Source organism: Aethalodelphis obliquidens, unplaced genomic scaffold, assembly GCF_003676395.1.
Source record: "Aethalodelphis obliquidens isolate GAN/ISIS:26980383/991018 unplaced genomic scaffold, ASM367639v1 scaffold68, whole genome shotgun sequence".
Classification (NCBI taxonomy): Eukaryota; Metazoa; Chordata; class Mammalia; order Artiodactyla; family Delphinidae; genus Aethalodelphis; species Aethalodelphis obliquidens.
Window position 1 is genome coordinate 10219006 of NW_020838012.1, and position 25596 is coordinate 10244601.

The 25596-nt window shown below is 37.6% G+C and overlaps 1 protein-coding gene and 1 long non-coding RNA gene across 5 annotated transcripts in view; one reads left to right on the forward strand and one right to left on the reverse strand.

Moving 5' to 3' along the window:
- Window positions 1-24978, reverse strand: part of LOC113611184 (uncharacterized) — a 103681-nt gene extending 78703 nt beyond the window's left edge. Inside the window, exons 1-2 of one of the 2 annotated variants that reach the window (XR_003429376.1) lie at window positions 24741-24978; window positions 23487-24021 (exon numbers count right to left, since the gene is read on the reverse strand). This is a non-coding gene — a long non-coding RNA (uncharacterized LOC113611184). Of the gene's footprint in view, window positions 1-20485; window positions 24022-24740 lie in introns of those variants that run through there. The other variant, XR_003429375.1, reaches the window with a different exon arrangement.
- Window positions 24021-25596, forward strand: part of IL7 (interleukin 7) — a 55611-nt gene continuing 54035 nt past the window's right edge. For all 3 annotated transcript variants that reach the window (XM_027089800.1, XM_027089801.1, XM_027089799.1), the window contains exon 1: window positions 24021-24322. In XM_027089800.1, the coding sequence (XP_026945601.1) occupies window positions 24313-24322 (10 nt within the window). In that variant the 5' untranslated portion in view covers window positions 24021-24312. The remainder of the gene's footprint in view (window positions 24323-25596) is intronic.

Consider the following 25596-nt stretch of genomic DNA (forward strand, 5'->3'; position numbering starts at 1 on the left):
ATGCACTTTGGAAACTGTTCTTAATTTACCAAAATGATGAATGTCCACTATGCCAAGGCCCAGGGTCTTCTGTTTCAGTTCGCAATCTTTATGTGCTATCTCCACATGCTACATAACAACGGCAGAGACAATCCATCCCCAGGGCAATTCCCAAAAGATTGGCTAGAACACTTTCCCTTTTTCTCCCACTTGATAAATCAAATGAATGACAATGATGTTATTTTAAGTATAACCTGGAGGACAGTATATTTTGTCTTTAAAAAGAAAACTGTAGGCTTCCCTGGTGGCGCTGTGGTTGAGAGTCCGCCTGCCGATGCAGGGGACACGGGTTGGTGCCCCGGTCCGGGAGGATCCCACATGCCACGGAGCGGCTGGGCCCGTGAGCCATGGCCGCTGAGCCTGCGCATCCGGAGCCTGTGCTCTGCGACGGGAGAGGCCGCAACAGTGAGAGGCCCGCGTACCGCAAAAAAAAAAAAAAAAAAAAAAAAAAAAAAATAACCGTATAATATCACACACTTGGATATATTAAGAACTTGCAACATATTTCACAATGAAGCTCAACACGTCCGTGTATTACAACAGCATGTTTGAAAAGTGCTGGTCCGTAGATTTCATTGTCAAGCAATTGGATTTTTATAGCACTTTACATGCATTGCTTCATTCAGTTTTCACAATATTACTGTAATATGGGAGATGAACATATTATTTCCTTCATATTAAAAGTTCCTTTTATATACATACTAGAGAGCATGAGTCAAGTATGCAGTTCTGTGGTGCGTATCAGGGGCATTTAAGCATTTGCTGCATTAACAGAGGGAGGGAGGGAGCAGAGAAGGAGGGGGAATGAAGGGTGTTTCATGATGAAGTTGGCAAGGCTTGCATATGAAAGACTTTTCCTTTATTCTTAACTTCTTCACCTGTAATTAGGAAAAGATGCTGTTATACCAGTGTTTTACGTAATCTATTCTTCAAATTTATTTTTCCTCTGTGATGATTTATAGAAAAAAAGGTACTGAATTCAGATAAGTTCTGGGAAACACTGTGTATTATGTCTGTCTTATACACTCACAATGCCCTTTTGCATGTTAAAGGTGTTAAAAGTCCTTCAGTAAAAAATTTTTAATTTTTAAATTTTGTTTCACTTGTGTTATTAACATTTATTCTATCATGAAAAACTTTTCTCCTGTAACTCCTATTAACATGACGTAGAACTGGGTTCCAAAGAACACAATTTGAGAACTGCTGCATAAGGAGTTAATTGTCTCATGGTTCAAATAACCAAGTGCTTTATACATGTTTTACTCACTCATTTTTATTTGAAAGAAAAAATGGACAATTCCTTAGGAGAAACTCTTATAAAGGCCTCCTCTTGGAAACTGACAGATATAACCAAAAAGAAATAAAAATGAGAAAGAAAATGTTTATCATCTCTGAAAACAGTAAATACTGCCAATGATATAGTTTCACAAATCTTTGGCAGGAATTACTACCAAGTACAGTAAATTTTAATCAGTGTGAAGAAAAGCATCAAAGGTTGATGAGCAACTTCTCTTCCTGAAAATGTGCAGTTTTTTCAGAGAAGTAACTAGAGCAAATTCTGCCAGTTCTCACTAATAGAGAGTAAATGGAGAACAGGACTGGAAACAGAGGAGACCTTGCAAGAAACAGATTTCTGCCCTAGAATGTCCCTGCCCCAAGACTAAGCAAATGCAGAAAAATGAACAGCCACTCCTTAGCATATTGTTATGGTTTATTTAATGATAACACTCTTTTTAAAAGTAACATATTTCTCCAACATGGCAATGGGGAAGGGATTCTCATCATCTACAGACTCTAGAAGCAAGGGTGAGTAATTTTTACAGATGCAAATGGGGTTGTGCAAGAAACAGGAAAAAAAAAAAAACATGGCCTCACCAAACTAAAAGTCCTTAGGCCCTGTAACTTTTCTCCATCCTGACTTCTTACATTTTCTTGGGCTCCTGGAACAAAATACTACAGACTGAATGACTTAAACAACAGACATTTATTTTCTCAGAGTCTGGAAGCTGGAAATCTAAGATCAGGGTGCTGGCATAGTGGGTATCACAAATGTTCTCTTCCTGCCTCACTGATGGTCCCCTTCTCACTGTGTGTTCACATGGCCTTTCCTTGGTGTGTATGCCTTCTCCTCCTCTTCTCATAGGGGCACTAATTTCATCATGAGGGTCCCACCCTCATGACCACATCGAAACCTAATCACCTCCCCAAAACCCACCTCCAAATACGACCCACATTGGGAGTTCAACATATGAATTTTGAGGTAATACAAGAATTCAGTCCATAACACTTGCCCAGCTACCATAGGTGAACAATCCAAAGTCAAAGAAGTACTCTGTCATACCCTTAATGTAAAACACACACAAAATCCACCCCCAACCCCCCACCACCAATCCATACATGCTGGAGCTCACACAACGCACTAGAAGTGAAGTACGTTGCATTTTTCCCCATCACATATAAAGAGCAAAACATTCAGAAATAAAGATTTCTAACAAAAGAACACATCACAACAACGGTCTTGCCATGGAAATCAAAACAGTTTTATCAAGCATGTGAATCCAGTTGTCAACTTACAGGAAATTCAGAAGATAAAGAAATATGATGATCTGTGAAAAACTTTATACATCCAGTTCCTCAGGTTCTTCAAGATATTTATTATGATGGAACAAAAGGGAAAGAGAGAGAATGTGTAGATTAAAAAAACACTTTAAAAGTAACATAAAGTTTTAAAAAGTGGGTCTACACTCTTGGATGATAAAATCATAAAGAAAAGCAAGGAAGTACTTCTTTTAAAAGTTAGGATAGTGGGTACTTTTGGAAGGAGAAGAGCCATGATTAAGATGGGACAATAAGATAAATAAGTCCTGGGATGTAATGTACAGGATGGCGACTACAGGTAATAATACTGTATTGTATATTTGAAAGTTGCTAAGAGGGTAGATCTTAAAAGTTCTCATCACAAGAATAAAAAAAAAAAATGTAACTATACGAGGTGATGGATGTTACCTAAACTTATCATCGTAATTACTTTACAATATATACATATATCAAATCAATTTGTTGTACACCTAAAACTAATACAATGTTATATGTCAGTCATATCTCAATAAAAAATAAGATTCAAAATCAACAAAAAGAAAATAGGAAAATGAAGGGGCTTCTGGGATGGCTACTAAAATTCTATTTCTTGACCTAAGTAATTGTTATAATTCATTTTATTTCAGTTATGTAAGATAGGTAAGTTCTTGAGATCTTTACTGCATAGTGCCTATAGCTAATTTCATATTCATATTAGTTTTGTATACATAAACCTTGCTAAGAGGGTAGATCTTATGTTAAGTGCTCTTATCACAGATAAATAATTAAATAAACTTATAATAATAAAAGAGGTAGGAGGAAACTTTGATAGGTAATGGATATATTTATGGCCTTGAAGGTGGTGATAGTTTCACGAGTGTCTACTTATCCCCAAACTCATTAAATTGTATGCATTAATTATGTACAGATTTTTTATATGTCAACAATACTTTAATAAAGTGGCTTTAAAAATTATTCTGTTTACAATAATTCATTAATCTCTGCATTCCTTTTTTGCTTTCTTTGTGGTTTATTTTACAATAAAATAGTTTAAAAATGTGACAGATGGCTTCCCTGGTGGCGCAGTGGTTGAGAGTCCGCCTGCCCATGCAGGGGACACGGGTTCGTGCCCCGGTCCAGGAAGATCCCACATGCCACGGAGCAGCTGGGCCCGTGAGCCATGGCCGCTGAGCCTGCGCGTCCGGAGCCTGTGCTCCGCAACGGGAGAGGCCACAACAGTGAGAGGCCCGCGTACCGCAAAAATTAATTAATTAATTAATTAATTAAAATGTGAAGAAAACACAGCATGCAAAACATAGACTAACATATTCTTTGCAAACAGATTTACTCCAGAAACGAGATGAGTTTTTAAAGAGGAACTATAGTCTTAAGAGAATTATAAATATACGAAATAATATAAACTATTGTCTACAGGTAATTCCCCACCTTTTCAAGTTCCCAGAGAAGTTATTAAATTTATATAGGCATAGGTATTCAACCCTATGATTATAAGTTTGAAAATCTATTTGAAAGAAATTCTTCACAGAAAACAAGTGAAGTAAATTGTCTCAAAACAAATCAAGAACAAAATAAAGCACTGATGAAGCTATTATACAACAACAAAGAATGTACTACAAGAGAATTCTTTCAGATTTCACGGAACAGTTTACTTCTACGAGCACCAAGAAAGAAGGAAAGCTTTACTTTATGTAAAGTTAATTTAACCCTGAAACAAAACCTGACCAAAACAGCGATAATAAAATCACAGTCAATAAAAATTCAACAGCAAAAATTGTTAATAAAATGTTAATATTTGTAATCCATTGCTGATTGAAATTCTACTATTATATGACCAGAATGAGAATTCTACTCTTCTTATTCCCAGAATATAAGAATGATTTAATACTAGAAGTCTTGTTAATATAATTTCTCTCTAAAAAAAACAAATGATGAAGGGAAAAACACTCTGTAATCATAATAGGTGCCAAAAAGTCATCAAACTCTTATTTTACACTTTTTAAAATTCTTAATAAAGATCTTTAACATGATTAAAAAAAAACTCACTAAGAACTTTTTACTCTCAACACTGCTATTAATACTGTTCTAGAAATGACATAGTGTTCTAGAAATAGCAAAGGAATTGTTTAAAATGTTTTCTAAGAATATGAAATATAATGTCATAATAATTGAAAGGACTCCTTACATAGTAGGGGCTCAAAATTTGTTAAATAGTTTTATTTGCAGATAAAAACTTGACATATGTGCACTGCCATGTGTAAAACAGATACCTAGTGGGAAACTGCTAGATAACGCTGGGAGCTCACTCAGCTCGGTGTTCTGTGGTGACCTAGATGGATGGGGTTGCGGGGGAGAGCTGTCCAAGAGAGAGGGAATATATGTATACATATAGCTGATTCACTTCATTGTACAGCAGAAACTAACACAACGTTGTAAAACAACTATACCCCAATTAAAAAAAAAAGTTTCTACATGAAGAAAACAAAATATTGACTAAAATGACTTAAGAGAGTTTCACAAAGGCATCCAGTTACAAAATTAATATTTTTAAATGCAGCTTTCCTATATCAGTAAATAACTACTTTAAAGAAAATAAATATATTCCAATCAAAATAGCTATTGTTATTCAATAGCCTTATAGACATCGAATGTTAATAGTGAGAGATGGGATTACATGTGCTTTTTTTCCACTCCTTTGTTAGTTTTCTATGCTGCTTTTAAAAAAGAAATGTATTAATTTTATCATCAAAAAACTAAAGATCTATTTTCTTTAAAAATTGAAAAAACACATCAACAAATTTTACCTTTGTATTTTAATAGATGATACTTTTAAAAGGAGTCTTTAATGAAGACTCACTTTGTAGAATTATGTTTTAGAACTAGAAGAATTTTTAGAAAGTGTCTAACTCAAGCTCTCATTTTCAAACTGGAAATTTAGGGACTCACAGTTTACGAGGTTTGTTTCAGGTTTCTAGTCAATGACAAAGGCAGGATTAAAACCCAAGACTTCTGGTTTCGAGTCCATATTTCCTTTACTTTTACCTAATTTCTCTTACCATTTCACTCACATTATATTAAGAATAATGCCTTGGCTATTAATGGTCTTTGTTGAATTTGATTTAGATTTTAAGAGTATTAATAAAACACTTCTTTCAACTCACACTGATACTTTGAGCTTGGAGCCAAAATTTATCAGTGGAAATTTAGAGATTCAGTCTAGCCTGTTATCAAAAATTCTTGCAGGTGTGTTTTCTCATTTGACACTGACCATTCTGCCACAGCCATGAGATATTTATTTTCTGCTGTCCATAAAAACTAAAAATGGGAAAATGTTCACCTTTCCAGTGGCTTCTCTGCCCCCTGCTCTCCTTTCTACCCATCTAAGAACAGAAACAGATAAAGGTGACATATCTATTCACAAAAATACATGTCCTCCTTGCCCTTTAAACAGAATTAAAGGTTTTGTGGCCAGATGCTAGATATTGTTTTATTAACAAAGTGGTTGTACTAATTTATAATCATGTTTTCATGATTCCAATCCACAGACTTGATTCAGAAACATATCCTTCTTGTAAATCTAGTCTTAAATCCTAGCATAGCTAAACATAGCCACCATGGTCAACATTAATTATTAATAAAATCGGGTAATAAGTTACAAGTTGCAAATCATTAGTACCTAGGACCATAAGTAAATCACAAGAGTGCAGGCAGTATGGGTTAGACTAGGAAAGGATGAGTAATTACAGGTCTAATAATCAGGAAGCAGAGGCAGATGAAGAGAGAGGATAGGGATCCAGCAGTTTCTGACTAACTTTACAGTATGTACCAAATTGCTCTGTGCTTATATGATGAGAAAGACACCTCCCACCTACCTGTACTTCTGCATTATGATTATCTAATACACTCTTCTATATGACTTTATTCATAAATATCTCCCTACATATGCACCCAAAACTCTTCTCCTGCCATTACTCTCAACTGATGGCTGTGCTTCCTCCTTTGCTGAAAAGACTGAAACAATCAGAAGGCACCCTCACAGGCTCCCACCATCATATTTGCTGTAGTAACTACCCTCCTATACTCTGTTTTCCTATTTTTATAGATGAACTGCCTGCATCCTTATCTAAGACAACCTCTTAGTTAGCCACTAGATCACATCCAGTGCAGCTATTCAAGGATACAGCACCTCAAATCTCTCTTCTACTTGCATCATCAATTTCCCACTCTATACCAAATCATTTCCCTCAGCGTTCAAGCACTTTGTTATTTCTTCCATACTAAACTTGACCACATCTCTCCATTCAGATTCTACCCCACCACTCTGCTCCTTGTGTATGCTATCCAGCCCCTGTTCCTTTCCTTCTCTGGCCTTTTCCACTCCACGGAATGACATTCAGATCAGGGTTTCCACTGACCCCCATGTTACTAAATCCCCTGATCAACTCTCAATTTTCATCTTATTTGATCAGTTAGAAGCATTTAAAGTGGTTCTTTACTTGGCTTTCAAGACATGCTCTTGAGAAAAGGGTACCCTCCTACACAGTTGGTGGGAATGTAAATTGGTTCCACCACTACATAGAACAGTGTGGAGATTCCTCAAAAAACTAAAAATAGAGTTGCCATATGATCCAGACAACTCCCACTCCTGGGCATGTATCCGGACAAAACTATAATTCGAAAAGATGTATGTACCTCTATGTTTACAGCAGCACTATTTACAACAGCCAAGACATGGAAGTGACCAAAATGTCTATCAACAGATGAACAGATAAAGAAGATTTGATGTATTACTCAGCCATAAAAAAGAATGAAATAATGCCATTTGCAGCTACATGGATGGACCTAGAGATTATCATACTAAGCAAAGTCAGAAAGAGAAAGACAAATAACATATGATATCACTTATATGTAGAGTCTAAAATATGACTCCAGTGAACTTATCTAAGAAACAGAAACAGACTCACAGACATAGAGAACAGACTTGTGGTTGCCAAGGGGGAGAGGGGATTGGTGGAGAGTTAGACTGGGAATTTGGGACAAGCAGATGCAAACTATTATATATAGGATGGATAAACAAGGTCCTACTGTATAGCACAGGGAATTATATTCAATATCCTGTAATAAACCTTAATGGAAAAGAATACGAAAAATTATATATATATATATATATATATATATATATATATATATATATATATAACTGAATCACTTTGCTGTACACCAAAAACCAAAAAAACAAAATAAAATCACCTATACTTAAAAAAAAAAAAAAAAAGAAGACATGCTCCTGATTTTCTTCCACCCTCAATGGTTATTCCTACTCTGTTTCTTTTACAGCCCTTCCTCTTCTCTCAGACCTTTTAATTCTTAAGAGCCTCTCACTCAGTCCTTTAACCTCACTGCCTTGGTGATTTTATCCTCATTCATGGCTTTCAGTAACACCCTGTCATGGGCAACACTCAAATCTATATCTGCAGCTCACAATTTTCCCCTGAACTACATATTCATATATCTAAGGTTCTAAAGTGACATTCAGAATTGAGATTAGCATATCCACACAGAGCCTTTCTTCTCTCCCAAATGATGCTCCCGCTTTCCAACCCAGTTAATGGAATTGCCACTTATTCAGGTGCTCAGATCAAAATCTTTAGGCTTATCTTGATTCATCTCTTTGCTTCAAACCCTACATCCAATCCGTTAACAAATTCTGATGACTCAACCTTCAAATTATATATAGGACCTAACCTCTCCCTAAAACTCTCACTATTGTCAGCCTGGACTGTCACTAACTTCTTGCACCTGACTGTTACAACATCTTCTAAACCGGTTTTCCTGCTTTCATGCTTAACCCAGTCCAGTCCGTTTCTCAATAAGGCAGCCAGAGTATCATTTTAAAATGTAAGTCGTATCATATCACTCTTCTTCTTAAAACCCTGCATATAAAATAAATATCTCCCCACTTAAGAGCAAAAGCTAAATTCTTAATATTGCCTACAATGCCCCACACATCTGGTCCCACCATTGCCTCTCTGTCCTCCTCATTGCTTCCCCTTTGTCCTTCTGCTTCAGCTACAATAGATTCCCCGGTGTTCCTGGAAGAAATGAGGAACACTTTTACCTCAGGGCCTTTGCACCTGCTGTTCTCACAGCCTACATATACAATCTGTTAACAAATCCTGATAACTCTACATTCAAATTAACTCTAGAAGCTGATCTCTTCTTAACACAAAAGTGTTCTCACATATTCCCCCCAAGTATCTATAGGGCTCACTCTGCTCAAAATTAGGCCTACCCTCATTGCAACCCCTAACCCTTCAGATTTTCCCAAACCCTATTATTTTCTTTATATTTTTCATTGTACTTAGAATCTTTTTACATAGCATGCAACTTATTATATTTTATTTTCTCTCCCCACTTACCAGAATGAAAGCTCTGTAAGGGTAGGATATTTGTTGTTTTGTTCACTGCTCTATTTATTTATTTTTTTAACTTTTTATTTTATGTTGGAGTATAATTGGTTAACAATGTTGTGATAGTTTCAGGCATACAGCAAAGTGATTCAGTTATACATTTTCCCACTCTATTCATACTATTCAGAACTATACCTGGCACATAGTAAACAAAAAGACAATTAAATGAGTGAATGAATGAATCTAATTGAGTAGCTCATTACCACAATGGGAATTACAAGAAGGATTTGTGCTGTCAGAATACCCTGTTACTAATATCAAAAATAATATCTTACATTTGTTTAGCATTTTATTTATTGTTTGTATAAAGTTTTTGTACCATAGGTCTTTATACTCCTACAGTTAGCAAAATGGTTTTCTAGAGAAATCAGTACTGAATTTAAGGCTGACACAATCAACAAGATATTTCCAAATAGCTGAATCATTGTTGAAACCCGAGCTTGGTTTGTGATACCCCAGGATTCGGGAGCTATGATATTTCCACCCGACTTTCCTCAGATCCTCAGATTGTTAACTGATCCCATTCTTTCCTTTTGATTGTCAGAGTATATTTTAAATTTATTTAATAAAACATGTAGCTCAAGGTATCATAATTTAATCTGTTAGCCCACCTGCTCTGTGACCTCTGGTACAGATAACTCACCTGGAGATGTACTTGGAGGCTACAAGTATAAATTGCCCCAAGGTAATTTCCCACAGAACACTGGAAGTATTTAGACCGTCTGCTGACTTTGGGTAGACATGTTGCAACTAAATTTTTATGTTAAAACAAGTATCAATCTGTGCTAAAAGATGATAATCATTTCTGATTGGTGGAATATACAAACCTGCCTTCAAACATTTCAAATTGGAGAAACGAGACCAGATTATTAAAAGAACTGATCTGTGTCTTGAGAAGCTTAGAAATTTGACCCTGTCAATATTTGGAAGACCTGTTTTTAATGCACAAAAATATCACTGATGCATGTGTTTAGTTTTGGTTTGTTTTCCCCTCTTCCAGATGTTAAAAGACAAGGGATTTCAAAAGAACAATAACTATAAAACTAATGCCAATATTTTTCAGTTCTCTCTAATATTAAACCAAAAGACCAGTTCTATGGAGAGTTCGAACTGCAATTTCCTGGGGAATTATAATGGACAGAAGTATTTTAACCTGGCACTGTAGGACCTGATGTTTCTACAAAAGCAGAAAACTGGTAACATGACTGCTATTATCAGCTCTCTGTGTTGGTGGTACTAAAAAGATTTGTCTTCTTTTTCTCTTAGAACCATTGTAAACCAGAGCTACCAAAAATTCTTTGCAAGGTGTCAGATTAAGACAGGGTAGGGGATCCATCTTATGAAAGGTAAGACCCACTACTAAAGCAAAAGAGTGTAGACCAACCTGGTAAATAACCTGACTCTTGCCTGGCTGCATCTGGTTAGGTACTTTCTCTCTCTCTTTCACACACACACACACACACACACACACACACCCCTTTATCCCACCACTATCACTCAGACACATTTCTGAATGCAATTTGTAAAATCTCGGTCTTGTAGGCTCTTACAGATCTCATGGTTCTGATCAGAACTTTGTTTTAAGGGAGGAGCATCTACAGGTTCTTGGTTAGAGAACTGAGTATTACTCCAGCCTAGTATAAATCTTAGAACACATGACATGCAACTGCAAAAAAAAAACAGTGAGATAATTTTTCACTCTCTATACTGTGATTATCTCCAAGTATAGTGAAAGTCCCCACGATTGTAAATTACTAGACTGTTTTGCCTACACAACTGAGAAAAAAAAACAAGGGTGTTTCCCATTAGCCTGGCAAAATGCTTCTCAGCCCTCAATCTATATTTTACTATCGCGTAGAAGACTGAATTACTAAGTGAAAAAGTAAAGTGCAAACTACACAGGTACCGAGGAAGAGAGTTGCTTCCTGTCTAGTTCCAGACTGCTTGCATCACTGAATCAGGCATTTCCCCTCATGACGGGAAATGTCTCTGCTTCCTGCCTGTCCTCCTTTGATGTGCTCTGCATCCCTGGAGTAGACAGACCTTCAGCGAAGTGCTAAATGACGAAGTCGCCCTGAATGTACTGAATGGATATTTAATGTCATGAGGATGTTAAGAAATAATTCAAAAGCACACCCTCAAACTGTCTTTTTAATTTAGAAAGGAGAGCAAAGTGTTTTAAGATGCATGTATTTATTACAAAGCTATATCCCTACCCAATACCATGCATAAACAAAAATTACAGTAGGGGCTTCCCTGGTGGTGCAGTGGTTGAGAGTCCGCCTGCCGATGCAGGGGACACGGGTTCGTGCCCCGGTCCGGGAGGATCCCACATGCCGCGGAGAGGCGGGGCCCGTGAGCCATGGCCGCTGAGCCTGCGCGTCCGGAGCCTGTGCTCCGCAACGGGAGAGGCCACAACAGCGAGAGGCCCGCGTACCGCAAAAAACAAAACAAAACAAAACAAAATTACAGTAAATTACATTTCATGTTTTAAAAATAGGAATTAATTAAACTAGAGAAATGGGTGAAGGTGGTTAGAAAGTACAAACTTCCAGTTATAAAATAAATAATTCCTGGGTATGTAATGTACTGCATGGTGACTATAGCTAACAATACTGTTTTGTATGTTTGAAAGTTACTAAGAGAGTAGATCTTAAAAGTTCTCATCAAAAGATGAAAACTCTAATTCAAAAAGATACATGCACCCCAATGTTTATAGCAGCACTATTTACAATAGGCAAGACATGGAAGCAACCTAAGTGTCCATCGACAGATGAATGGATAAAGAAGATATAGTTTATATATATATATATATATATATATATATATATACACACACACACAATGGAATAGTACTCATCCATAAAAGAGAATGAAATAATGCCATTTGCAGCAACGTGGATGGACGTAGAGATTGTCATACTAAATGTAGTAAGTCAGAAAGAGAAAGACAAATATCACATGATATCACTTATATGTGGAATCTAAAATATGACACAAATGAACTTATCTACGAAACAGAAACAGACTCACGGACATAGAGAACAGACTTGTGGTTGCCAAAGGGGAGAGGTGGGGGGAGGGATTAATTAGGAGTTTGGGATTAACAGTTACACACTATTGCATATAAAATAGATAAACAATAAGGAACTACTGTATAGTATGGGGAACTATATTTGATATCTTGTAATAACCTATGATGGAAAGGAATCTGAAAAAGAATATAGATATTATATATATAAAACTCAATCACTTTGCTGTACACCTGAAACTAACAAATATTGTAAATCAGCCATACTTCAATTAAAAGAAAGTTCTCATCAAAAGAAAAATATTTGTAACTATGTGTAGTAATGGACTAAATTTACTGTGGTAATTATTTTTCAATATGTACGTGTATCAGATCAGTACACCTAAAACTAATATACTGTTATATGTCAATTATATCTCAATTAAAAATAAATAAAACTGAAGAAAAATCAATCTATCAAATTTCAGATAGCCTTTCTCATCTTAAAATGAGGAAAAGAAATTTTCAAAGATTTATAGATTACTCTATAAATATTTTAACACTTTTGAAGATGAAAATACATCATAAAGTCAAAAGGCAATTAATAAACTGGCAAAATTATTTCAGTATAAATGACATAAAAAGGTTGATGTCTATGTTAATGTATAACATATAAAGATGTCTTATAAATCAAAGTGAATAGCCTAGTAGAAAAATAGGCAAAGGACATGAAGAGGAATTTTACCAAAGAACTAAATAAATACTAGGTTATAATGTGGCACTTTATTAATCTCCAAATCTCAGGAATTTAGCACAAGAAAATTGATTTCTCATTCGTGTGACAAGTTTATCACAAATTGTGGGGGAGCTCTGTTTCACATAGTCACTTAGGGATCTAGCCTAAAGAAGGTCTCACCAATTTACAGCTGTTCCATTTGAAACCTGTGCCCTTCTTAGCCAACAAAGAAGTATGAGAAGAGGGAAGAGAATCACCTGTAATCTTTTCTCTGCCTTGGTCCAGAAATAACACAGGTCACTTTTGCTCCCAACTTCCTTAGCTAGTACTAATAATGTGCCTTTCCAATTCCAGCATTGCTCTCTCTGCCAACCTCTCAAATTGGCAAAGATTAAGAAAAAAGAAGAGGGAAGAAAGGAAGGAAGGAAGGCAAGAAAAAGAAAGACAGGAAAAAAGAAAGAAGGAATCTGTGTTGATCAAGGTATTTCTTGCCAAAAGAGCAGTGTGAGCAAAGGGAACGAGACATGAAAGTCTATGACATATTTGGAATTCTGCAAGGTCTTTAGCTGGGAGAGAAAGGACAGCAAGAAATAGGTTGGGCGGTAAAGAGAGGCCACGTGATAAAGCACCTTACAAAATTTAGCCTTCACTCTGAAGGGATTACTGATGATTTTTAAGCAGAAAGTGCTATGATCAAATATGCATTTTGAAAAATTGCTCTGGTTGCTGTAAAAAAAATGGAGGTGGAAAAACTAGAGACTGAGATCAAGGAAGACACTGTGGCAGAGACTAATAAAGTATAAATTAAAGATTAAGAATGTCCACTATATAACACATTTGAGGATACCTATGCATTATAAACCAACTTAATTAACCAAGCTACAAGATTTACAGTTAATATTGCAGCTGATACAAGAAGTTGCAAAATCCTTTCCCCAACTATTCATACCACCAAGATCTTATCATTGCGAATTATTTTGGATACTGTGCCCTCCTTCTGGTTACTGTAATGAAATGGGTTCTAATAAGCTCCAGACTCCAGAAAGCCAGCTACCTTCAACAGTATGCCTTCTCTCCTTCCAAAACCCAGAGGCTACATGCAAACCTTTCTCTAATTTCACAAAGGGGTTCTTAGTGTCATCTTTTTGCAGTAACCTTTTTTCTTCTATGGGGCATGCTCATTTTTTCTCCCTATAGAATTACTCCAAATTCCCTTTGATATCTTTTGCCTTTCTTTCTCTATCATCTCTTCAACTGATTCAATATGCCACTGGCGAGAGAGTAAATCGTAGGAATTAAGGACACAGACTAAAGTCAGACGGCCTGAATTCAAATACTAGGGCCACCATCTAATTCCTCCATGACCTTGAGCTGGCTACTTAGCCTCTCCATATAGCCTCAGTTCCTTCTAAAATGAGGATAATAATAATGCCTATTTGTGGATCCATACACTTAGCACTTTTGTTTTTTCACTTAGCACTTTGACTTTGTAGTTTTTCTCAGTAAGAAGCAGAGTCTATTCCTCACCTTTTGAACTTGGACTAGTGTTTTGATTTGCCTTGTCTAATAGAACATTAGAAAGTGATTGTGTGCAGTGTGAACTTAGGTTACAAGAAGCATTGCATGCATCCACTCTTTTTCTTGGAATCTTGGTGTGGCCATGGGAATACTCCTAGGTTAGCCTTTTGAAAAATCAGAGACCACATACAAAAGAGCCAGGTTGTCCTATCTAAGGCCATCCTAGACCCATCCCATAACAACTTGACAGCTGACTGCAGACAAATGAGCAAACAAAGCCAAGGTCTTTTGAGCTCAGCCCAGATCAGCAGAAACAGTGACTTGTAAAAAAACAATGTGTCGCTATTGTTGTAAATTGTTTTACATTTTTAAGTTTTTGAGTGGTTTGTCATAAAATGTTATTGTTGCAATAGATAACTGATACACTATCTCATAGTGTTGAGGTTTAAATGAGTTGATACATGTCAAATATTTAAAACAATGGTTGACATTTAGTAAGTCTTATACAAATGTTGATTTTATTATTATTTGTAGTAGTAGTAGAGAAATGGGACTTGGATTGGAAAGACAGATCTAATAACAAGAATAAAGGTGGCTACAGAAAACATGACAATAGATGGGGCTCATAGAAAGCATTTAAAAACCTAATTTCATTTGCTTTTTAAAACTTGGTAGATTGAAACGTGCATTTATTTTTGCCAAGTCTAGAAACATTCCCCAAATTAAAGGAATAAAAAATTGTAAAATTCCATAAAGACAATGAGAACAAGAGGTTAGCAGATGAAAAAAGTTATATCAATTAGAAGAGAACAGGTTCTCCTTAGCAAAAATTCTTTCATCAGATTCTATGCATGGAAGGCAGCAGTAAGTGTGGCTAACAAAGAAGCATTGGAGATAAGTGTCTATGCAACTTAGTTTGATTCCAGTCCCACAACCCTACCAAGCAAAGGAAGACTATTACTATTTCCACCCATCTCCCCAGCCCCTCATAGGAGGGAAGATAATTTTCTTGGGGAACAGGACCTAAGGGACTGAACTTTGAACAATAAGCAAAGTAGAAGGAGGTACTATGGTAAAGAGAAGAGACAAAGAAGGTTAAGAAGAAATCTGCATGCTTAAAAGAGTAGATCTCCAGAGCCCTCCTTTCCACTTGTAGATAGCATTATACTAACTACCCTCTTCTAAGAGATAAGAAAACTTTTCTCTGCTTTTAGCAAGAGACACCATGAACAAAACAAAACAAAACAAAAAAAGAGGGAAAAAATCCCTCAAGTGTAAATAATGCAGGTAAAAAACGGACATTTAAATCTCTCTCCCTGTCTCATAACATAAAAGAAAATATTGCAACCACAAATCAAGACTAGGCTACTATACAAAAAAAAAAAAAAAAAAGGAGAATCAGAGAATAAGAACTCAAAATGGAGGCTCTAATTAGCCACTCACTACTTTAAACTAAGACACCAAAAAAGTGTACCCTTATTGTAAACAGGCACTGTAAGTAACACAACCTTTGATAGACTTATATAGTCAAGCTTTTCGTCATCTGGATGGTCCAAGAAATCTCATACCTGGAACTCAGTTTAAGAAGATCCCAGACTGGAAATGCCTTCAGTTACCTGACAAAAGAAAACAAAAGTCCCTTCTAGGGGACGATACTCATCATTCTGGACTTCAAATTATTCTTACAAATGAGGTTTCTAAACAATGTCTAGCACACAATGTGATGTGCCATAGCCAGACACACAAAGAAATAAGACCCCATGAGTGAAAATAAGCAGAAAAACAGGAGATAGAAACATACCCACAAATACTTGATACTCTACCCTTATCATAAACGAGTAGTGGAGGTATAAGAAGACTACAAAGCATACGTGCTTACTTTATTCAATAAAAAATAAAGGACCAAGCTTAAATATTTCAGCAGGCACTATAAGCTATGAAAAGTGGCACAGCACATTAAAAAAGAACCAAATATAAAATCAAGAACAGAAGAACATAATAAATTTGGAAAAAATTTCTATGGGATTTATCATTTGATTAGACAATATTAAAGAAAAAATTAGTAAACTAGAAGAAAGATTTGAAGAAACTAAACAGTGTGAAGCACTGAAAGACAAAGGGATGAAAAATATGGAGGAAATGGTAAGAGATTTTGAGAGTAAAATGATAAAGTATAACATCTGAGAAGTAGAATATAGAGAACATGGCAGAGAAAATATTTGAAGAAATAAGATCTAAGATTTTCTAGAACTGATAAAAGATAGCAGCCCACAATCAAGAAGCTTCAAAAATCTAAAACAGGGTAAATAAAAAGAAATCCATATCTGGAGACACTGTAGTAAAACTTTATAAAAATTAACACCAATAGGCAAAATTTTTAGAGTCATAGGGAAAGGGACAGATTATTTTCAGAATAGCAATGTATCCTATGACCAGCAACTCTGCACGCCTGAATAAGTTTTCCAATGTATATCCTCAATAAGCAGATCTCTAAAATAGACCTAAATACCACCTGTGAGGCCATTCCATTGTTGGATAGGTCTAAATGTTAAAAAGTGCTTTCTTTTGCTAAGCCATTATCTGACAACTTGTGCCCAATGGTGTACTGGTAAATGATACATTTTTAGTATTTGCTGGTTTCTGTGGCAGAAGTACTCTCACCATGGCTTGCTTCAAGCAACCAATGGGACGTCACTGAATGCAGAGCTGAGAAGAGATGCTTGTCATCAGCTCTCCCAGGCCAGTAGGAGCCAGTACTGGAACATTCTTGATCGTACTCCTGATTGTACTCCTGATTATGTCTTTTCTTGTCAAGGTTAAATATGCCTAATTCTTTAGTTATTTCCCTGATGTAGTCAATTATCTGTGGAATATTCATTCATTCAATGGATATTTATTAAGAACTTACTATTTGCTGGGAAAGGTTCTAGGAACTAAGTATACATCAGTGAACCAAAAAAATGTCTTCATGGAGCTTATGTTATAGTGAGGAGAAAAAGATGAACAAACAAGTAAACATGCAATCTGTCAAATGTTGCTAAATGACATGGAGAAAAATATATGGGAATATGGTAAGGGGAATTGCTATTTTATAAGGGGGAAGACCTCACGGATAAAAGACCATCATATATTTCTTCTCTACTCTCACTCTTTGCCATAATACTACTGTTAATTAGAGAGGAAAACAGGTGGCAGGAAAAAAGTTGAATTCATGAAAACTTTAAGACAAGATTACATAGAGTATGCTGAGACTGCAAATCAAGTGTTCAAAAGAACTGAGTCAGAAGATCCTTCTTACAGACATCCATGTGACTCACTCAATCACCTTTCAGTCTTTGTTTAAATGTCACTTTCCCACTGAAGCCCATTTAGAATCACAACACTCTTCCCCACGCACACTCCCCTCCACAACACACATTCTCTATCTTGATCCTACCCTTGGTTTCCATAGACCTTAATAAATTTCTAACATTTAATATAATTTTTACTTTTTTATTGTCTATTGTTTACCTCCTCCACTAGAATGTAATCTCAACTTAACAGGAATTATTTTTGTCTGTTTTGTGCACTGAAATATCCCACACAACTAGAACAGTGATTGGCACATAGTATTACTTGATAAGTATGTGCTGAATTTGTTTTTTTAAGTATTATTTAGGGTTGGGAGAGACTTGAGCACATTTATGTGCTGACCTTGACTATTTCTAGGAAGATACAATGATTTCTTCAAACAATGAAGTGGAGTATTATATGTTTCTTGAGTAACATGTCCTATGAAATGGCAGCTCTATGTTTTGATTTGCTTGTTTCTTTTACTATGCTAGCAATTCTCCCTAATGTTTAACAGGTTTTCTAACAATGTCTTCCTCATTAGATTCTTTTTTTTTTTTTGGCTGATCTGTCTTAACTAAGACATTCTTTTTGCCAGTGAAATGTAATATTTTCTAATTCTTGTTTTTTCCCTCCTTTCAAAATGATATTCTGTGTCATTTTCATTCTCTGAGATTTCTAAACTTCTATTCAGATTAGAAAAGGAAGGCTCCTTTGAATCTAACTCCAAACTAACCCATACTATAATTTTTCTTTATCCTAAAGTAAGCTTTTGAGATTAGCTTATTTTAATTTAAAATAGCAAATTTTAAAATTTGCTGTTTACCAAATACAAATATGTCCTTAATGTATTAAGCTATTTCAATTTATTTTTTAAGTTTTCAGTATATATATTTTCATTTTGTAATACATGCTCTAAGTGGCCTACAATGAGATCTAATTAAAAAATAGGACAAAAAAATGGCTGTTGTGTGTACTGGTACATTGGTCATTTAAGAATGATCCTCTGAAACTAGCAGTTTTTGCAGGCATTCTCCAATAACCGCCAGATTTAAATCAGTGACTTTAAAGTAAAATCTAAAAACAATCAAAACAAAACAAAAAAAATTGAGGATTTTCAATAGCCACAAAGATCACTATCAGAAAGAAAAAAAAAAAGATTAGAGGCCCAAAGAAATTTTGGGGAGTTGAATCTAGAAAAGTGATGGAGTTGATCAAATTCATACTTTGTTGGTGTTGTCATTGTTATAGTTGGTTTGTGTTAATCCTGATTGAGACTATGATCTTTATGACTTTAGTTTTATCTAGGTCTTTTGAGGTCCTTGAGAAATATTTGTTTTGGTGACGTAAATTTGACTTAATACAATTCCTTCTTTTCTTTCTCCTGATAAATCTTTATCAAATATTAAACTGTAAAAGGAAATTAACCTAAAGGCAAACCTGTTTTTGCAAGTAAATCTCCTTGGCAGTTCTCTTTCGGTACTTTTCCTGTTGTGTAGGTGCAGCTAATTCAATATACTATTTCAGTAAATGGAATTGACTGGACCTCCGATTGCCAACAACACATCCATTAGTGTACAAACAGAGTGGATAATGCAAACTACATAAGCTACAGCTGCTCCTTCTGAAAGGCAATTTGGGCAGTATTTTTCTCTTAGACTAGCCAATACTCAATCCAGAAGTAGACAAGTGAGTGCCCTAGAGAACGTTTCAATAAGGAACATAAAATTAGGCATAGTGGATTTATAGTGGATTCTGATTATTTAGAATTACAGAATTTAAGGAGTGAAATGAAAGCGGAGGGGACACAAGGGGAAAAAAATAAATCTGCTGTCTTGGGTTTCTCGGTTCCAACCTTTCCTACTTCTACAGAAAAACCCAATTTTAGCCATTAATATATAAATATGTTCTAGTACCTCTCATACATGAAAACAGAAACTTCCATTACGCTTTACCTGCCTTTCAAACCATTATCTGATTCCTTTTATCTTCACCAGACATCTTAAAGAGTTGTCTCCTCTCACTTTCTTTGCATCTTCCCTTAACGTCTCAGAAACTGGAATATTGCATCTAACTACACTGCTCTTCTCAAACTGTTGTCGTGAGGACCATAGACAATCTCTACTATGCCAAACTCAGTGGGCACACTTTTCAAACTTCATTTTGTTCAATCTCTTTGTGACATTTGGAAGTACTGACTACTTAATCTGTTTTGAAATTCTATCTCCCTTTGTTTTCTGGGATGCTAATACCTCTCCTACTTCACGGCCTATTATTTGTCAGTTTGTTGGCACCTAATTCTCCATCTACCCTTAATGCCCATGTCTCAAGGTTTCTCCTTGCACTGACTGTCTCTCTCTTCTCTCTTTGAAGTTGCAGGTTGAATGATTTCATTCATTTCCATGGCTCAAGCAATCATTGATAATGCTGACATACACATTTCCAGCAGTTCCTGATATTTTGATGGGGCCATTTTGATTCAGCCTTCAGAAGAAACCTTTTTATTTTCACTCTTGAAATGTTTGAAACTGGTAGTCACATCCTATCCCTGGGCTTCATCCCATGAAATTAAATATGTTTCCTTGTTGAACTCAAATCAGTCATATAATGAATGCTTAAACATTACAGTTTCTAGAAAACAACAGAATGCCCAAATCCTTTTATGAAGCTAAGAAAATTGGACAAATATGGCCCTGGCTCAGTCGAATATAATATGAAGAACAAACACTCCAATTATGAATATAATTGCAAACTTCTAAGTAAAATATTAACAACTTGAATTAAGCATTATGGTAAATTTGTGGTTTATTCAGGAATGCAACAACAAAAAAACATTACCATGTAAATAGATGCTAGGCAGTCATTTGACAAAACTTAAAATTCATCCTCAAGCTCAGGCTTGAAAATCAAACATATCTGATTTAGAATTATAGGTTATTCACTTATAGCTATCTTTCCATTGGATGTAAATTAACCTATTCTGGAGGCTAGTTCCACTAATTTTTAAAATTAGTCTAGACTGCTTTAATCCTCTGATTTGAAATACATCTCAAAATTTCCTTTACATAATATTCTTTATCCTTGAAATTACATGTTTAACATCTGTTTTCTCCACCAGACTGAAACCACCTGAAGACATGCCTTGCTATTCACCATGTGTAGCTTAATATGTGTGAGTATGCATGACCAATTATAGAATTTGTGGGATCCAATGCAAAGTGAAAATGAGAGTCTCCTTGTCCAAAAATAATTAAGAATTTCAAGACAGTGACTGCAGAGCATTAAATCAAACCCAGAGCCCTTTCTAAGCACAGGCCCCATGTGTTCTATACAGAACACATGCCCATGAAGAAGTCCTTCGTGTGTGTGTGTGTGTGTGTGTGTGTGTGTGTGTGTGTTTGAAATATGTTGAATATTATGCCTGGAAAATTAAGTTACAGGAACTTCAGAAAATATCTATAGACAGAATGATATCTAGCATTCAGATCTCAGACTACAAAGAATGGTTGTATTAAGTTGGGTAAAAATACTACAGATAATTATCAAGAAAAGATTTTTAGGTTACCCATAATAAACTATTTAGATTGAAGATTGTAGAACATTTAAAAAGACATTAGTTAATCTTTAACAATTCTCTCTTTAAGTTGATATTCATATTGCTTTGTTTCCATTTTTTTCAGTACATTGTACTAATCATTCTGAAAATGTCTTCCTTCTTAATATTTATTGGTTATAATTCATAAACTATATACTACTTTGTTTACATATTGGCTTTCCTGCACAATTCTTGTGTCTACGAGTGAACATAAAGGTAACCACTCCATTTCTCTATTATAAAACATTGGCATATAAAAATTCATAAAACATTTCTTTTTTCCCTATCTATCTGTCTTATGAAAAATAATGTTCAGTTTATCAAAATAGCAAACACGCATTTAAGACTACATTTGGATTTTTTTTCAAATGGTATTAATTCTGTCATAGAAGAAAATAACTTGATGTAGTTAGAATGTGCCAATTTTCATATAACAATAAAAATGCCAAACGCTTTACGAATATTGTCTTCAGAGTGATTCTTCACGTTTGGGGTCAGAGTCCAGTGTGGAATTTACATCTTCTCTCCTGGAGCTCTGAATAATTTCCAATCATGCTCCCCAAAAGTTCAGTTATGCACAAGCCCTTGTTCAACCAGGTTTTATGATGATTGCATGAAAAAGGAAGATGGATTTCCTGTTGAGCAAGTTATTGGTGGATGCTCTTTTATCTGTCCCTGAAGTGTTAAAACAATTTTAAAAACCTGCAGGCTGTGTGCAATTACATACCTCAATGTTGCTGTCAGGGATTTTAAATAAATCAATAGCCAAGCTAGTTGTGTTTAGTTACAGCATTCATTTTTACCAGTTACTCTGGCCTCCTGTTTCTCTGCTCCCCACCTCCAGGCTAGGTTCCAGTCAGATGGAAATACTTGGCTTTCCCCACCACATTCTGCCTCCTGTGCTCATTTGTTTCCCTTGTTCTCTTCCCCTTTCCTCCTATTCCCCTCCTGCCTTCACATACTTTCCCTTCCACACATGTTCTCGCTCATGCATCTCACTCAGTTGTCCCCTCTCATTCCGTTACTTTCTGCATGGCTGTGTGCTAGATGTTGTTCTAAGTGGAAGTCAGCTTGGCTGAACGCAGGGAGGACAAAGGCCATGGGTACCAGAGGGAGTCACAGAGGACAGTGGGGCCCAGATCACACAGGGCCTTGAAAGCCCAGTGTGCAGTGGGAAGTGGCCAGAGAGTGGTCACAGAGGGTGGCAAATGTAAATAAATACGCTGCTGCTATGAAGAGAATGAAAGGGTTGTGGGCAAGAGTGAAAGCTGGAAGATCCCCTAGACAGCAGGGTTTTAATGGTTTACCCTTAGGCAATTCACAGAATAGATTCGGGATTTATTTTAGAGGTACAGTTGACAGGACTTGCCTGTGGGTTGGATGTGAGAAGTGAGACTAAAAGAGAAATAGGAATCCAAGTTTCAGGCTTAAGCAACACCGCCTCACTCTCTATTTCATTGTTTTTCTCCCTTCTTTCTTTTCCTCTTTTCTTCATTCACACTATAGCAGCTGGAATGTTCACATGGCCAAGTTAATTGACCTGCTCGGGTCTCAATTCAGAATTCACAAACTCCAGAAATTTTCCCTGAGGTCCCCATACTGGGGCAAAGGCACATTCACATGATATGTGACCCTGTCTCTCTCCTGGCATCAATGTCTACATTGTTCACAGGACTTCTAACACAGGGGTCCAAGTGCGGACTCTAGAGCTGGTTTACAGTAGGTTTGTGTCCCAACCCTGTTACTAACCAGCAGAGTGAATCTGGCAGATACTTAAGGAAGTCTCAGTTCCTACGTCTGTGAAGCGCAGATAACAAAACTGTCTACCACACAGAAAATTTTGCTTGAGATGACATACATAAAAGACTTAGCACAATACTGGTACAGAGCAAATGCTAGATAAATGATAGCCATAACACTATTATCACTGTGATTACTTTACATTACCCACCTTCATTTAAGCAGGATTTCTGCAGAATATCAGAAATCAAATGAAAACAGAAAATACCTAAATAATTCAGACCTAGAAAAAAAAATTAACCCTTCTGTAACAGACAGTCAAGATAGATAAGTTGATTTATTAGCCAATTCAGATAAATGCACACGAGGCAGTCATTGTTACCATCTATTGTCAGTCTCCACTTTCTCCACCTAATTTGGGCTTTGATTATCAGGTCCAAAGATAGCACTTACCAGATTAGGTGGACACACCGAGTTATTTTTCTTTGAGGTCTCACCTGGGCAGGTGCATGTACAAAAGACAGAGAGGAAGGAGACTAGAGAGGTTAGAGAGGCTGAGGGCGTGGCCCGTGGCCCTCTTAATCATTCTTTACTTCCTTTTTTTTTTTTTAAACAAGACGACTGACTTGGCGTCGTCCACCACCACATCCGCGGCAAGAGCTGCGACGCCTCCTCCCTGGCGTCCGCTTGCAATAGCCCAGTTTTCGCCCTACACATCTGTGGCTTCTGTGGACACATTAGCAACCGATGCTTTTAGATCCTAGTCGCCCGCCTTTGCCAAGGCGGTTTAGAGGTCATCTGGAAAGTCTTTGCCTCGAATCGCCCCGATTCAGGCTAACTCATTCCTTCTGCGGTGCTTTGGGACTCCGCGCCCTCCTCTGGTCCTGGTCCAGGTGCACAGGAAGCGCTAGGGGAGGACGCAGGTGACCAGGAGAAGGAGGTGTGCGGGGAGGTGAAGGTGCCCCAGTGATTAACTCAGAGATCGAACCTGCAGACCAAGCGCAAAGTAGAAACTGAAAGTACACTGTCGGCTGATCCTACGGAAGTTATGGGAAAGGCAAAGCGCAGAGCCGGACCGTGGTGTGTGACGCCCCCCCTGGGATGGATGAAACAGCAGGCGCGGCGTGGGTAGGAGGAACCAGCTGCAGAGACTGCCCTAGCCGGCACGGACTCCCGGCAACTCCGCGGAAGACCAGGGTCCTGGGAGTGACTATGGGCGGTGAGAGCTTGCTCCTGCTGCAGTTGCGGTCATCATGACCACGCCCGCCTCCCGCAGACCATGTTCCATGGTAAGCGCTCCTCTCCCGGGCGCATAAATTCGCTCGCGCGGCACGCCAGGGTACTCTGGGACATGCTGCGGGGCCCCACGCCCAGGCGCGTCCGGGAAGAGCCCGGCGTTGCACTTTGGATCTGCGGAGAGCCCTGGCTGCTCTGCCCTTGGGCAGCCGGCAGCCTCACCCGAGTACTCTGGCCCATCACCACTTGCACCTGGGGCTGCTGAGCCTGGCGGGCTGCGTGGGAGAAGCGGTCCCCGACGCCTGCTCTCTGTCCCGAGACCGGGCGCTGCAGCCTCCGAGCCGCTCAGCGGTGGCAGCCTGCGCCCAGATCCCAATGCTCTCCGTCAGTCTCCCCTCGCCAGCGCTGCCCGCTGTCAACCCGGCGCCCAACCCACCCTCCCCGGGCTCCTGGTCGCGCCACGGTACTCACAGGTGCCCCGGGATCGGCGAGGATCTGGGCTCTTGCAGCTCCAACCCCTTAGAGAAGCGAAAGCGAAGCTCCCACGGGACACGCTTTTAAACCTCAAGGGGACAGGTCTCTGGAAAACCCCGTTTTTCCTCATTGAGGCTGGGAGTTTCCAACTGGGGCTGTACCTTGTGTCTTTTGCTGGGAACCCAAGTGCTCGGGCTGGCACAAGGCCACTTTCGGGTTTTGGTTTCTTTCCTATATGGGTACTCATGGACGGAGGCAGGATTAACAGGCATAATTCTAAATTCTAGACCCTTGCCGAGATTTAGTCTATTTTATCTGTGCGAAATACGGACTTAAAATGGACAAGGGCAGAGATGAGGCGAGCTGGATTCCCGTTGGCAGCCATATGGCCAAGGTAACGGGTCCAAAAGCTGACGGGAAGAAAAAAGGGGGAAAAGAGATGTGAGTGGAGAGGATTTGCTGAGGGAAATTCTACTTTTTTATAGTAAATACTTCCTTAAGCAAAAGGAGACGGGTGCGGGAGGGTGCCAGAATGGGGAGCAGATTGTTCTTGTGTTTGATGCCTGGTCTGTGCCCTTTCCTGGCGGCACCGTTAGATCAAGAGACCTATCCCTACTCACAGGTATTAAAGCATCAAAAATTGACATAGTCAAGAAGTACCTGATCAGTAGCAAAGTAAAGGGGGGTGGGGAGCGGGTTTAGCGTATAGAAGATTTGTAATGCGCGTCCTCCAGAACTTTAATATAGAATTAGAAATTAGGTATATTCCTGTTTTCCTTACAATGCCCATGGATCTCCTGCAATTGCTTTTTTCTGAACCACTCCCAGATCTAATCTTTCCATCACCTCTGAT